This window comes from Myotis nattereri (genome assembly GCF_964212035.1).
Source record: "Myotis nattereri genome assembly, chromosome: 2".
NCBI classification, from domain to species: domain Eukaryota; kingdom Metazoa; phylum Chordata; class Mammalia; order Chiroptera; family Vespertilionidae; genus Myotis; species Myotis nattereri.
Window position 1 is genome coordinate 84034532 of NC_138076.1, and position 16915 is coordinate 84051446.

A 16915-nucleotide genomic window follows, 5' to 3' on the forward strand; every position below is an offset into this window, starting at 1 on the left:
CTACATTTTCTCTTCCATTTATAGTTTTTATTCTAATCAGACATCAAGTCTAGTTGTATATATTTTTCCAGGAAATAATTTTTGCACCCACATTTCCTAATTAAACAGTTAGAAATTAGCATAGTATTTTTCTCTTCCAGAATTTTGATTATGCTTCCTTTTGTGTCTTTGGAATTCTTCTCTATCCCTTACTCAGATAAATCAAAATTTGTCTCTTCTATCAGAATTTCCAAAACAAACAAAGAAACAAAAACCTTAGTTTAATTTATAGATCATAAAAATGTTTCTATTTCATCATGTTTTTAAAAATTTCTCTATTTATTCCTTCCTTTTATTTATTTGTATTTATTTTATGGTTATAATTCTATTTTAGTAAAGTGCTTGTTCTTTTATTTTCATTTTTACTAAATACTTTTAAAAACCTACTTTTTGTAAATCACTTTATAGCCACAGTCTATCACTTTAGCATGGGATATTTTAAATTTTATATTCTTTAATATCGAAGTAATTTGTAATTTAATTTTTGGTTTCATTTTTTTTACCCTAAAGCTCATTTCAGAAGGTAATTCAAAAAAATATTTTAAGTGGATAGAGTTAAATTTCTTATTGCTTAATATCTAATTTTATTACATTTTTCTTAAGAATGGTGACTTTCTAGGATTTGGGGTTTTTTTCTGGGATTTAAAGAGAGTCTGCGGACTTAGTTATGGCCAATGGTAGTAAGGTAGTTAAATCGGTATTTGTAAGGAATATGCATTTTCACATACTGGTTACAACACTGTAACTGTGTCTACCTAATACTGTGGAATTATTGTTATTCAAATCACATATTCCTTAAGCAGTTCCTTTTAATTCATTTTAATCTATTTATTTCTATGGAGAATTAGTTAAATAAAAGGGAAATCTGGAAAACCCACCTATATTATAGACTTCAGCAGTTTTTTATATATATTTCAAATCTATATTGATAAAGATTTAAAATTCACAGTATCTTTTGGATTATATATTTTATCTACATGAAATATCCTTTATCCTATTGCTTTTCACCTTGAATTCAATTTTGTCTCATTAATATTGCTACAACTGCCTCCTTTAGTTAGCATTTATGGATATATATTCCATACCTATTTTTAGTGTGTTACTTATTATTATTTTTAATCTTTATTATTGAAAGTATTATATATGTCCCCTTTTTTCCCTTTGACCCCATCTTCCCCACACTATTATTTGTGTCCATGGTTTATGCATATATATGCACACAAGTTCTTCGGTTGATCTCTTCCCACCGACCCACACCAGCCTTCCCTCTGAGGTTCCACAGTTTGTCCCATGCTTCAATGTCTCTGGATCTATTTTGCTCATCAGTGTATTTTGTCCACATATGAGTGACATCATGTGATACTTATCTTTCTCTGACTGTCTTATTTCACTTAGCACAGTACTCTCCAGGTCCCTCCATGCTGTCTCAAAGGGTAAGAGATCATTTTTTTTTTTTTTTTACTGCTACATAGTATTCTATGGTGTCAATGTACCACAGCTGTTTTTATCCATTCATCTACTGATGAGTACTTGGCCTGCTTCCAGATCTTAGCTATTGTAAATAGCACTGCTATGAACATAGGGCCCATACCTTTATTTTCAACTATTTTGTTTTATAGATAACTCCTATCATAGCTTATAGCTAGATATTTATTTTCTATGCATATAGCTAGTTTTATTTAATGTAATCTAAGAGCTTTTCTTTTAACAAGAAAGCTAGCCTACATGCCTTTTATGTGATTGTTGACTATTGCGTATAAAAAGTCCACCCACCTTGTTGCCTTTGTTGTAATGATCAAATTTTCATTTGTTGTATTTTTTCTCCTAAAGTCTTTATTTTATATATCCTGTTTATACATATATAATTAAACATAAAAATACATAATTATATATGTTTTTATATCAATATCTACAATTTACAAGCATTCATTCATGCAAAGAAACAAATATTTACTTCCTATGCCCCTCTCTTCCTTCTGCCTCTTCTAGGACTAAAATCTTCCATGATTTTAATTTTACCTAATCTTGATTCTTAATTTTTTTTAAAAAAATATATAAAACAATCATATACTTGACCATAAATGTTGCTGTCTTTCTTTTTTTAATCACTATTTTTTATTGTTAATCCTCACTCAAGGATATTTTTTCTACTGATTTTTGGAGAGAGTGAAAAAGAGGCAAGGAGGGAGAGAAAGAAAAAGAGAGACACATCGATTGGTTGCTTCCTGTGTGCACCCCAACCTGGGCTGGGGATGAAATCTGCAACCCAGGTAGGTGCCCTGGACCTGAAATCATACCCTCCATACTTCAGCGTGCGGGCAGATGCTCCAACCTCTGAGCAACACTGGCCAGAACTGTCACTGTCTTTTTGTTCAGAATTGTTCTGGTATGTTATCTCCTCCTCCTTCTTGGATGCATTATTTGTTTGACCAGAGTTCCTTTTGTGGTATTTTTGTTTGTTTTTCAGTAAGGATCTTAGAACTCACATACAACTGATAAACGTGGTGATGCAGATAGCTTGTGTTGGGGGGAGGGGGAAACATATTTCCCCAGGGATAGTATGTTTATCAGGAGCACTTTTAGTGCCCCGGGGCCTTCTTAGTGAATGATCTTGTGTCCACAAGTTCTTAGGCTCTATCCTTGGGGGCAAGGGCCAGAGTCAGCTGATCCCTCTCTCTCACTTCCTCGGCTGGCCTGTTTGGATCCCTTCATACTTCTCTTCACTTTGCCCTCCAAGCACTAAGCTAGATTTCTAACATGGATTATATTGATTAACCTTCTTTTGCACTAGCAACAATTTCTAGCCTCACCCCATGCTAAACAAGAGGAAACAGGGGTTCACAGAAGTTAAATAATGTTCTTCAACTAGTAAGCAGAGAGGTTAAAATTTGAACCCAAATAGGCAGTCTAATCCCAGATCTGTCCTCCCAAGAGGGTAGCACTGATACCAGGTTCCAGTGATGAGATAATTAAATGAAATGATTTTGAAATAAACTTTTATCTTTTACCATTTATTCACTACATACTGAGAAAGACAGAAACAATTCCTGACAGCCAGGCACTCAGAGCTTGGCCCTCGTGCTCTCCTGTTGAAAGTAATTTCATACAATAGCAACATCCAAAGAGGTTACTCTGTGACTGTGATGGGTCATGAGAAAAATAAGACTATTCCATCACATGTCTGAGCAAAAAAAAAAAAAAAAAAGAACCTTTCTTAACCACAGTAGTGACCAAACACCCCAAAATTCTGACTAATATGAGTGACTACTGCCTCTGTATCAATTACAGAATTAATCTCACTCACGTCTTCCCCCTCCCTTTAGGTAAAATTGATTAAGATACCAAAAGAGAATTACCCTTGCTTCCTGAGCAAAGCCCTGCTGCATCAAACCCTCCCTCCACATCACCTGACCCAGGGCCAGCTCTGTCTTATCAATCATTTCTAATACATCTTTACTACAGTGACCATGACACCTTCTTACTAAGGTGGCCCACGTGTGGCTAAGGCATTGAGAATTCATTTTATGAGCAATGGGAAATAATCAAGGCTTTTAGAGTAGGGTACGGACATGACCAAAGTTGTGCTTTAGGAAATGAAATCTGACAAAACATTTAAGACAATCATGAGAAGAGGAGGAGACTCTTGACAATGACAGTTCTGACTCTGTTCCCGTAGTCCAAAGGATGACGAGGACACAGAAGCCACAATGCAAGCATCATGTGATAAATACCTATGTGACGGTGGTGGCAGCAGAATGAAAATGAGGTCAGGTGCACTAGGACATCAGCAGGAAGACTGAGAGTGGGTGAAAATTTTGATACGATCTTACCATCAACATGATTTAACATTCAGGAGGCAGAGACTCTCACAGATCAGATTTCCCATAAAAAGTTCAGTCTTATACTGAGCAAAATAGAAAATTCTTGTATCTATAAGTTCACTTCATTAGCATAAGATAGTTATGAAAAGCATGACTTTTGATTCACCTTACTTGGATTATAAAATGTGAGGTTGGATTTAAGCCTACCATATGGATAAGGGATCAATTTAGCCCTTAAGTGTCTTTTGGAAGCTCCCATGAAAGGCATTAGAAGTTTGTGAGCATACTAGAAGGCAAACTTGAGGCCTAGTTATGCATATTCAGCAGACCTGTCTAGCTCCTCTGCTCTAAGAAACTAAAATAGATGAAGATGTGCCTCCTAGGAATTAATCACACTATTATTCAAATGGAAATAAAAGAAATGCATGGCTCCAATGGCAGAAAACTTCCCACATTACAATCCACAGGCTCAGCACAAGGGGGCACTTGGCAGTTTAGAAACAGGAACTATTTTGAAATGAGCTTGATTCCAAGATTTTTCAAACTTGGCTTTCAAGAACTGAGCTCCTTCTCCCCTAGAAATATTGGAAACTGTACCTAGGAGTAGAGTATAGGCAGGGAAGTCACAAAAACTCATGCATCCTACAAGTAAGTTTAGTTTTGGTACTAACCCAGTGTTGGATCTGGAAGAGGATTTTATTTACATATAAGAAAAATCAGAAAAGACATGCTTCCTCAGTTTTCCTTTGGCCAGATAAAATTTAGATCTTGGTAGGAAGAAACAGGAGTCAACTTTGCCCAAGTTTTCCTCTCTGCACTGACCTACACTAAAGTCTTCTCCACAGGTCGCTCATGTGGCTACAGGGCTTATCGCCCCACCCTGGGCAGATGTTATTACCTCTCTTCCCTAACCCTTCACATCTCTAGACCAAGATTTGGCTACATTGCTTACTGTCTCTGCGACTTTGAGCAATTTAAATTACCCAATCCTCTACCTGTAAAATAAAGATGATATAGCCCTAGTAGGGCTAATCTAAAAATCGAATGAAAAATATATATGTTATGCATAGTATACCTGACACTCCACAGGTCCCTAATGATACAGCAGCAGCTTATTATTACTTTGGTTATTTAAATTAACTAAGCCAAGCACTTAAAAAACAAAAAACAAAAAACCTCGCCCAAGGATATGTTTTTTGATTTTAGAGAGAGAAAGGGAGAGAGAGAGAAACATCTATCAGTTGCCTCTCACATGCACCCTGACCGGGGATGGAACCCACAACCTAGGTATGTGCCTTGACCAGGAATCCAACCCACAACCTTTTGGTGTATGGGACAATGCTCCAACTAATTGAGCCACCTGCCCAGGGCAGTACTTTATACTTGCAAAAACACTACACAAATGTATAACCTATTACATTTAATGGTTATTAGATGTGAATTAACATTTTAAAAGATGCACAATTCTCATGTTTTCAGCAAATCCCTAAGAAAACATTGTTTTTCCTAACACTCACATACAAAATGTATCTGACTACTCCCCACAAATCCTACCTGAGACCCCACTATTAGTTAAATAGGCTCAAAATTTAAACTTTCTCTACATCCATCAAAAAATGATTAAAAGATGACTCTAATCCTCAATATAAATTCCATTTAAAACTTTTAACGCTAAGGTTTTACTTAATGTTTTAAATAACCTAAATCACAATATCCTCCCTTGATATATAAAAAAATATCCACAACAAAAGTTTCACTAACTGTTGCTTCAAAAACCTCAAACCTAGTAATACTGATAATAGAAAAGGCCATGCTGAAAAGTACTACATTTGACTTTTTATAAATAGTAAATATATACAGAGAGTAAAAATAATAGTGAAAACTACACCAAGGTTAAATGTCAATTTCTACCCTTCACTTTCATGCTCACGAATCCTAGAACTAATGCTAAATTGTGAAATTTGAGTCTGTCCCAGCCACAGTAGCAGACTTAATGCACCATTAATCTGGTCTGTTCTCAGCTGCCAATTGAAATTTTCACAGTCATTTGATTTTTAAGGAAAGGAGAGTACTGCAGAAGTACATTCCAGAGGTCTTTTCATAAAAACCATCCTGTGTGCTCCATCTGCACGTGCAATCTGCTGGGGTATTTTCAGCCAGCTTGCCTGGGCAGATTAATGCATACAATTAGAAAGCAACCTCACAGGCATTCAATAAACTGCCTTCATTATTACACTCAGGAGAGTCCCTTTGGATGTCAATAAAAGCCTAGTTTTCTGCCTGTTAGCTAAATAATTGACAACACTAAAAATAATCAGAAGCAAATGAACGAAGTCAGGAACAAGGTGTTAAGAAAGAGCACATTAAGATTCCCGGGGTGGTGCCCCAAGATGCCATCATGAGCTTTTTCGCTAGCAACTTGGATTTACAGTCTGCTCAAGTCCATGATCACCCTTCTCTACAGAAAAACAACAAGGACAACAACAAAAACATTTCTTGTTTGCTATTTGAACCACATATCACAGCACGCTGAAAATGGTAAGGACATGAGGTATTGACTAGTTTGAAAGAATTTCTTACTTGTGTTTCTATTTTGTGTTTTTTGGTTTGACAGTTTTATGAGAATCTAATTTTGGGGTAGGAAGGTGGGGGGAAGATGAAGAACAGCCTGGTGAAATCTCTGCGCTATTAAAATTCTAACAGCTCTCCTAGAAAAATTTTCCCCACAAACTGACTCTAAGAAGGTATTACAAAGATTTCTCATACAGAGTTTCCATCTTTTCTAAGAAGTCCCTTTCATATTTTTAGTTATTATAATGGTCATTCCTTTCATGAACTATTGGTCTTTTTAATGTCAAAATAGTTAAAAATACTCTTTAAAAAACTTATAAATATACACTCCTTGTGTTTCTCAATAGGCTTTAAAAATCAATTTGAGATACTTCACATTTTTAGCCAACTTCTCTTTTCCCTGGTTAACTGGGACTCTCACAATAAGCTGAAGAAAGATCAAGAGTGAAATGTGCGTGTAATTGAATTCAGCTCCACTGATGGTTGTGAGGTGGCTGCAGGTATAACATTTTTCTTCAAAGAAAAAGGATGATTGATCTCTGGCATTCAGTAAAGCACAAATTCAAGAAGCTGGAAGACTATGAAAGAAAGGAATTGGGTGACACAATCTCTATGTCCTTTGAAACTATCGCTCATCCTTCACCTTACCATGTTAAAACTCTCTAGGAAAAGGACTCATTCAACTTCCCAGTCCTTACCTACAACCCCACGTTGGTAAGCATGCCTCCCCTTTTCCTAGTGTAAAACTAGGATGCCACAGGATAAATATATTTGTTCTTATTGTATCTCTAGGCTACAACTCTCATCTATTCTCTACCCATAAATAGAGCTCAATAATAGAGTCCCTCATTTATTGCCTCTCTTCTGCAATCTCTCTAAGACAGAGAATTTCTGGTGTTTAGCTTTCTACCAGCTCCCTCACCCCACATGCCTACCTTAGAAGAAGAGTAGGGAAAGACAAGGTGTGAATTCTATGTCTCAAATGATGACAATGCCTATTTTATTTTATTTTTTATATTTTTAAATACATTTTTATTAACTTCAGAGAGGAGGGGGGGGGGGAGAGAGAGATAGAATCATCAATGATGAGAGAGAATCATTGATTGGCTGCCTTCTGCACGACCCCCACTGAGGATTGAGCTCACAACCCAGGCATGTGTCCTTGACCGGAATCGAACCTGGGACCTTTCAGTCTGCAGGCCGACGCTCTATCCACTGAGCCAAACCGGCTAAAATGGCAATGCCTATTTTAACTTAGAAAAGATAATGTCATTCATTAGTACTTCCACCCAACCCCATTTCATCCCCCACTCATTTTCTAGCCTGGGTACTAGAGGCCAAGTACCTAACTTGCTTAGGGGCAAAGTGAAGCACTGACAATGTTCTTTCCCAGTTCCTACCTCTTGAGTCTTAAAGCAAGACGGAGCTGCTTACTGAAGAGGCAGAATAATTTCAGTGAAATGAGAAAACAAGAACACGCTGTACTTATAAGAGCAGCATGATTTAGGGTGTTATATATGCTCACCCCAACACCAGAATAACCTTAAATTCTGAAAAGGAGGTACAATGATGGGAAGAGAAGAGAGGAGGGAGTCAGAGAGCAATCCATGTGAAAGTGTACTAGGCCAATGACTAGGTCTCATGGGCCAAAAATCTCTGCACAGTCCTGGCAAAATCAAAGTTGTCTGATCCCATTCAACAAGGACCTCTATAAAAAGTTTCAAGTCCCTAAAATATACAGGCACTTTTATGCCCTTTACAGAAGATATTTTATTTAATCCTCACAGATAGGCCTATGTAGGGAGATTATCAAACCTACTTAATTTTTTTTCAAATGAAGTTCAAAGAGGTTTAGTAGTTTTGTCGAGGGTCCTATCTTGGAAACAGCACTAGGACTTTGAACCCAGATCAGCTTGGTTTGAATTCTACCACATTTGGAATTAACCAAAGGAAATATGTTCCTTTGGTTTTGTCTACTCTTTTAAGCAGTATGCAGGTAACCTAACTACATAGAGTTAGCATACAAGCCTATCTTTAAAGCCTATATAACAGAGTAGATTATCTACATCATACAGCACAGTAGTTAGTTGTCCTGTACGTGTTAGCTGCTGTTATTCACAAATCACACTGGAAAAAGTACCTTAGTGTATGACCACCAATTGGCAGTTTTGCCAATAATTTCTAATTAATTTCTCAATTCTTGTCTACAAAAATACCCATGTGTGATAGTCCTCAATCCATCAGATAAATGCCTAGTTAGTTTAGATTCTGTGTTGGTTCTTTTTTTCAAACACCCACTTCCTTATGTCAGTGTCTTGAAATTCAATATAATCAGAAGTACCCCAAGTCACCAAAAAATAAAGCCCTCCAAGTTATTTATAATGAAGAATTCCTTAGAGTTAGCAGTAATATTTCTAATCAAATGACTACTTTTTAGTAGTATTTTTTAATACTTGGGTGAGTATAGATATTTCCAACCTTAGGACCTCGCTTACATAATGAAGAAGTTCAATTACATAATTAATATAACAGCCAATAATCAAATACCAGATGTTTTGAAAAGTTACCACCACCTAGCAGAACGAATAATATGGTCATAAAGGTACAAAGCTCTGAAAGCATAAACTTACTATTGCTGATGCTCTCTAAATGCTTCTCTTCTGAGGTTTTCTTGAAGTCTTTTATTCTCCTCTAGTTTTTTGCTCTGAAATTATAAATATAAAAATGTAATCTATTAGAGAAACTTAAACAGAATCATGGTGTTCACGTTACCCAGTGGCCAAAATCATTAGGCTTTAGCGGCCTCAATAGTCTAATACGCTACTACCAGGGCTTCCAAGATGGCATCCCTCTTACGGCCCATGGGTACTACACTGAAAGCCAGGAGAAGCCAGTTCTTTCATTGGCTCCCCCTCTTTCAACCTGATTGGTATAATTACACAATCAGTATTTCAAATTTTTATTCCTTAGTTTAAATGACAACAACATTTATATTTTAAGCAGTGTTTTTAAAATGTTCTAAGGAAAACATGAAATTTCCACACCAAGTATGTTAAATTAAAATTATAATAAATGGTTAAATAGTTCAGACAACATTTACATATACTAAAACATTCAGAAAAAGATTTTCAGTGAGTCAACCCAACTCCCTTCTGACTTAGAATCAGACACTTAAAGCTGCTGAGAGACTCAACAGAAAAAATGCCATTAAAAAGCCATCACTTAAATAGAAACGAATTCTTTTTATAAACTGGTTGTTTGGTACCTGGCCAGTGTGGCTCACTGGTTCAGCATCAACCCATGAACCAGGAGGCCATGTTTGATTCCCAATCAGGGCACATGCCTGGGTTGCAGCCTTGATCCCCAGTGTGGAGTGTGCAGGAGGCAGCCGATGAATGATTCTCTCTCATCATTGATGTTTCTATCTCTCTCTTCTTCCCCCCTATCTCTGATATCAATAAAAAAAATTAAACATAAATAAATAAATAAATAAATAAATAAATAAATAAGTAAATCCTATATAATAAAAGGCTAATACGCAAATAGACCGAACAGCAGAACAACTGGAACAACCGAACAACCCATCACTATGATGTGCGCTGGCCACCAGGGGGCGTGCATGGAATATGGCGGGTGTCGGACATGGTGGGATGGTGGAGCAGGTGAGCAGGGTTGCCAGACCAAGGCAGGCACCAGTCGCTGTCATCGGGGTGAGCCTCTGGGGGTTACTGAAAATCCTTTGCTCCCATGCTGTAGTCCCACTTGGTGCTCGCACCGCTGCCAGCGCCGGAGCTGCCGCTCACAACCACTGCCAGTGCCTGGTGCCAGTCCCAATCACTCGGCACCATCAGCAGTGTGAGCAGCAGCTGCCAGCCCTGATCATCCCTGAGGGCTACTCTACCTCCCCCTGCTCCTGAGGGGTGATCGGGGCAGCAGCCGCCACTCACACCTGCTGATGGTGCCAGCCCTGCTCACAACCACTGCTGGCGTCGGCCCCAGTCACTCTGTGCAGTCAGCAGGTGTGAGCAGGGCTGGCACCTTCAGCACGTGGGAGCGGCGGTGGAGGGAATGGAGCTGCCAGCAGACAGAGGATGGGGGGGCTGCAGTGGGAGGAGCCAGACAGGGGCACAGAAGATGGGCCAAGACCCACCCCTGTGCTACCACTGCCTCACAACCCACAGTTCCTTTCAAGGTACACAAATTCGTGCACTGGGCCCATAGTTAATAAATAAAGTGGTTGCTTGGAGAGTCTAGAGACAAAGAACTTTATATTTGATATTACTGTCACTATGGCTCTGACATTTTTAATCCAACTTAAATAACTAAGAACTGTTTTTGGGTTTTTTTGCTATGACACAACTGTCTTTAAAAAAATATCTTGCCTATGAACAAGTAAAATTCCTAGACAACAAAGTTAATAGGGAGTTGAAACAAGTTCTATAACACAGGAGATATTGAAGTTTTAAATGAATCCAAGGGAGACATGAGCAGCTGTGTTTGCTTTAATATAAAGAGTTGGGATATAGAACCAAGATGGCGGCATAGGTAAACACCGGAGAATGCTGCCTCGCACAACCACTTCAAAAGTACAACTAAAAGACGGAACGGACATCACCCAGAACTACAGGAAAGCTGGCTGAGGGGAAATTCTTCAACTAGAAGGAAAGAGAACAGCATACCGAGACACAGAGGAGGCGCAGTGTGGAAAATACAAAGGTGCGGAGGTACGCGCGGAGCAGGCTGGTGGCTGAGGGCGCGGTTGTCATTTTCAATCGGGAGGGAGTCTCAGGCCCTGAGCTCCAGTTCTGGGCGAGTCTCTAGGGACCTGGACTCAGACGGGAGAAGCGGGACTGTCTGGCATCGGTCAGAATGCGAGGGCAGCTTTCTCTCCGAGTTTTGCAGCGGTTGCTGGGACTCTGAGAGGCAGAGCCTCTGGGGATGGGACTGAGAGCAGCCATAACTGCTCCCTCCACCCGCTCTGTTGATCCCGTGCGACCCGCCCCGCCCAAGCCCTGCACAGAGCCATTTGCCAGATAGCCTCAGGCAAAGGCTAGATTAGCACCTCCCCAGAGGACAGAAGTTTTCCCACTGCAGACACAGCTGATTCTCACAGCCAGTTGGCCTGGAGGTCAAATCCCCCCAGTATTAACTACAATAATCAAGGCTTAACTACAACAAGATTGTGCACAAAGACCACTAGGGTGGTTTGCATAAAAAAAATGCGGAGACAAAGAAACAGGACAAAATTGTCAATGGAAGATATAGCGTTCAGAACCACACTTTTAAGGTCTCTCAAGAACTGTCTAGAAGCCGCCGATAAACTTAATGAGATCCTCAAGAAATCGAATGAGACCCTCGATGTTATGATAAAGAACCAACTAGATATTAAGCATACACTGACTGAAATAAAGAATACTATACAGACTCCCAACAGCAGACCAGAGGAGCGCAAGAATCAAGTCAAAGATTTGAAATGCGAAGAAGCAAAAAACACCCAACCAGAAAAGCAAAATGAAAAAAGAATCTGAAAATACGAAGACAGTGTAAGGAGCCTCTGGGACAGCTTCAAGCATACCAACATCCAAATTATAGGGGTGCCAGAAGATGAGAGAGAGCAAGATATTGAAAACCTATTTGAAGAAATAATGACAGAAAACTTCTCCTACCTGGTGAAAGAAATAGACTTACAGGTCCAGGAAGCGCAGAGAACCCCAAACAAAAGGAATCCAAAGAGGACCACACCAAGACACATCATCATGAAAATGCCAAGAGCAAAAGACAAAGAGAGAATCTTAAGAGCAGCAAGAGAAAGAAACTCAGTTACCTAAAGGGAATACCCATACGACTGTCAGCTGATTTCTCAACAGAAACTTTGCAGGCCAGAAGGGAGTGGCAAGAAATATTCAAAGTGATGAATACCAAGAACCTACAACCAAGATTACTTTATCTAGCAAAGCTATCATTCAGAATGGAAGGTCAGATAAAGAGCTTCACAGATAAGGAAAAGCTAAAGGAGTTCATCACCACCAAACCAGTATTATATGAAATGCTGAAAGGTATCCTTTAAGAAGAGGAAGAAGAAGAAAAAGGTAAAGATACAAATTATGAACAACAAATATGCATCTATCAACAAGTGAATCTAAGAATCAAGTGAATAAATACTCTGATGAACAGAATAAACTGTTGATTATAGTAGAATCAGGGACATAGAAAGGGAATGGACTGACTATTCTTGCAGGGGAAAGGGGTGTGGGAAATGCGGGAAGAGACTGTACAAAAATTGTGCACCTATGGATGAGGACAGTGGGTGGGGAGTGAGGGCGGAGGGTGGGGTGGGAACTGGAAGGAGGGGAGTTATGAGGAACAAATGTAATAATCTGACCAATAAAGATTTAATTAAATAATAATAATAAAAAAAAAAGAGTTGGGTTTGCCCAGCAGGAGGACCTGGAAAAGGGAACTGATAGAAATCATCACTTCCAAACCCCAATGTCAGTTTGGATTCACCTTTCAAAGAGGTAGAAATATTCATATTGTTCATTTCCATAAAACTCTTCATTCATGCAGAACAATTTACTAGTCCCATTTTGGAAGGTGAAGTGGATGATTTCAGTTTCAGAAAAAAAAAAAAACAAAGGAAACTTACTACAGCCAATACAAATCAATTATGATACAAGGCAACTGGATTATTAATGAAACATAGTTCTAGGAAAAAAACTAATAGAGAATTATAAAACTGAATAAATATGATCCCAATCTATAAAAAAGTCCTGACTCATGAAACCCAAAGTGGTCAATTGTGATGAACTTCCTACATCTCTGAGGGGGGAAAAGGGTAAAAGACATCAAGCAAGCAGTAGGTATTGATTAAACCAGTATTAGTAATGCTACTTTGAGAATAGTGAAGAAGAACCACAAGCATCTAGAGACCAAGGCTGGGTTCCTTTAGCTAAATTAGAAATTTAAAAATTGTTTAATTTCTTCATTAATAGATTATTATTGAATTCATCTCACACACACACACAAAAAAAAGTAGCTAAATTCCATCCAACAAAGATCTGTCGCCCTGACTGGTTTGGCTCAGTGGATAGAGCATCGGCCTGCGGATTGAAGGGTCCCAGGTTCAATTCCAGTCAAGGGCATGTACCTTGGTTGCGGGCACATCCCAAGTGGGGGGTGTGTAGGAGGCAGCTGGTCAATATTTCTCTCTCATCGATGTTTCTGACTCTATCCATCTCCCTTCCTCTCTGTAAAAAATCAATAAAATATATTCTGTTTACTCCTCAGAAGTTTATAGGAGAAATATTTTGCAAAATATCGAAGTATTTGAAAAATTGTATACAATACCTACCAATGTACAGGTACCCAACTACTTGGACCTAATTAGACTGTTTATTTCTTTCAGTTTTACAATGAGTTAAGGAATCGCCCAAAAATATTTACACATATATACACAAATGCAGAAATGTAAAATATCTAAGAACATGAGATCCAGAAGAAAAAATTATGGAATCAGCTTTAGGTTCATTATCACTGACGGAGTGACCTTAAGTCATTTAATATCACTGAATCTCAACAAACACTTACCAAATGCCTAATATATCCCTGTACTATGTTAGATGCTGGGAATGCAGATATGAACAGAACAGTGCCTACTCTGAAAAATTTCAGAAGTTATGTGGGGACGTAGACAAGAAAGCAATGATGGCAGTATGTAAAATACATGAGAAGATAGAGGTTTACAAATAATGTAATACAAACACATAGAAAAAACACAGAAGTGGGTCATCGGAAAATGCTTTCAACAGTTCCCAAAACATTCTTTCAGTGCCTACTAAGTAGCAGACCCCATGCTGGACTACTATGTAGTTGAATAACACTTGGAACATGCTTTCTAACCTCAGGTTCATGGATGAACTGTGGGTTAGGAGTATGCTCGTTTTTACAGATTGGGATCATAGCCTTCTTCTGATTCCCCAAGGGACTTATGATCATACTAGAGGCCCGGGTCACAACATTTGCGCAGTGGGGGGTCCCTCTCCCGGCTTGCACCTTCTCCCAGTGCAAAAATTTGTGCACTCGGGGGAGGGGGGTGTCACTCAGCCCGGCCTGTGCCCTCTCGCAGTCTCGGACCCCTCGGCAGATAACGACCTGCTGGCTTAGGCCTGCTCCCGGGTGGCAGAGGGCAGGCCCAATCCCTAGGTGCAGCCCCTGGTCGGGCTCAGAACAGGGCCGATTGGGGAGTTGGGGCGCCGCCCCTGTCATGCACAGAGCAGGGCAGATCAGGAGGTTGCGATGTCACCCTCAGTCACACTCAGGGTAGGGCTGATTGGGGGGTTGGGGCACTGACCCCTGTCACACTCAAGGCAGGGTTGATGGGGAGGTTGCGGCGCCACCCCCTATCACGCACAGAGCAGGGCCAATCAGGGGGTTGGGGCGCTGCCCCCTGTCACTCACAGAGCAGGGCCCATCAGGGGGGTTGGGGCTCAGTACCCTGTCACGCACAGAGCAGGGTCAATCAGGGGGTTGGGGAGCTCCCCCCGTCACACACAGAGCAGGGCGGATCAGGGGGTTGGGGCGCCACACCCTGTCACACTCAGGGCAGGGACGATGGGGAGGTTATGGCTCTACCCCATCACACACAGAGCAGGGCCCGTGGGGGGCGGTTGGGGCATCGCCCTCTATCACCCACAGAGCAGGGCCGAACAGGGGGTTGGGGCACCGCACCCTGTCACACACAGAGCCGCAGGGCAATCGGGGGGTTGGGGAGCTCCCCCCTATCAGGCACAGAGCAGGGCTGATCAGGGGGTTGGGGAGCCTTCCCCTGTCAAAACAGAGCAGGGCCGATAGGGAGGTTGTGGCCCCGCCCCCTGTCACACACAGAGCTGTAGGGCGATCAGGAGGTTTGGGCGCTGCCCCCTGTCATGCTGATCCCAGTGCCAGGAGGCATATTACCCTTTTACTATATAGGATAGAGGCCTGGTGCACGGGTGGAGGCCGGCTGGTTTGCCCTGAAGGGTGTCCTGGATCAGGGTGGGGGTCCCCACTGGGGTGCCTGGCCAGCCTGGGTGAGGGGAAGATGGCTGTTTGCACCTGGTCACACACCCTTCAGGGTGGGGGTCCCCACTGGGGTGTCTGGCCAGTCTGGGTGAGGGGCTGAGGGCTGTTTTCAAGCTGGCGGGTGACTGAAGCTCCCAACTGCTCCATTTTTTCTTTTTCTTTTTTTATTCTGGGCCAGCTTTAGCTCTTAGGCCTCCGCTGCTGAAAGCAGGTTTCTGGCCTTTGTTTACCTTCTGTATTTGAAACAATGTTGCGATCATGCTGGCTGAAGCCCGGTGGACTAAAGCAGGTTTCTGGGGTCTTGTTTAGCTTCTATATTTGTAACATAGTTGCTTAGAGTTGCAGCTCAGAGGCCTGCAGCGGCTGGCGGGGAACGTTGGAGTCCTCTGTCACTGAAGCAAGCAAGCCTCATGTTCGCTTTAAGCTGCCTGGCTGCCGGCCGCCATCTTGGCTGGCAGTTAATTTGCATATCACCCTGATTAGCCAATGGGAAGGGTAGGGGTCGTACGCTAATTACTATGTTTCTCTTTTATTAGACAGGATATTACAAGGAGTTTAAATATGTTAGGAAATTAAAGAGTTTTCATGGGGTTTTTCAATTAAGAGCACCATTGGTGATCTTGACTAGATTAATACCAATGAAGTACTAGAGACAGAAGGCAAATTCAGCCCACCAAGGAAGTAAAGGTGAAGACTCAAAGAAGCTGAATTCCTGAGCCAGCTAAGCTCAGCATCACCTGGGAACACTAACAGGTGACTGTTAGGGTTAGTCCACAGGCTGGCAGATGGAAACCACATGTGGTAGACAAGCTTTCAGAAGTTGAGTCTTGATGATTGGGATGGAGGAGTTGAAATCAAACCAAAATAGAAATAGACACTTTGTTTTAAAGATGAGAGACTTGAATTATTCTGAGATCCCAAAAATAAATTAAAAAACAAGAAAGTGACAGGGAAAAGGGGGGGCTTAACTGATAGAGCAGCAAGGTTCCTGAGAAGATGGAAGGGCAGATGAGATGGTAAGGATGGGGAGGCAGAATTCATTATAGCAGCAAGGAAAATCACTTTCTTATTCCTCCTGAGATGAGGCAGGGGTAGGAATAACAAAGAAAGAGTAAGAAAATGGAAAAACAAAGGTACTTATGACTGGATGGCCTTTACTTCCTAGAAGGTAAGTGATGAGATGAACCTGAAAAAAGAGGATTTTTAAAAAGGGAGAAAAACCTTGGTAATTAGAAATGAGCCTAAACTGCAAAGGAAAAATGTCAGGCATTAGGCATTGTTAAAGACCTAGCTGAGAAGGAAGCCTAGAAGTCTGGTGTGGAAAAAGAAAAGAAAATTCATGAGTATTTTGTTCATTTGTTTCTTTTCTCCAGCAACCTTATTCACATGAGCTTGGTGGAAATGAAAAACTTGAGCCAATTAAT

The 16915-nt window shown here is 40.6% G+C and overlaps 1 protein-coding gene across 2 annotated transcripts in view; it reads right to left on the reverse strand.

The window, feature by feature from the left end:
* EPSTI1 (epithelial stromal interaction 1) overlaps window positions 1-16915 on the reverse strand; it is a 116291-nt gene that overhangs the window by 57734 nt on the left and 41642 nt on the right. For both annotated transcript variants that reach the window (XM_081082750.1, XM_081082751.1), the window contains exon 6: window positions 9062-9135. In XM_081082750.1, coding sequence (XP_080938876.1) covers window positions 9062-9135 — 74 coding nt within the window. The remainder of the gene's footprint in view (window positions 1-9061; window positions 9136-16915) is intronic.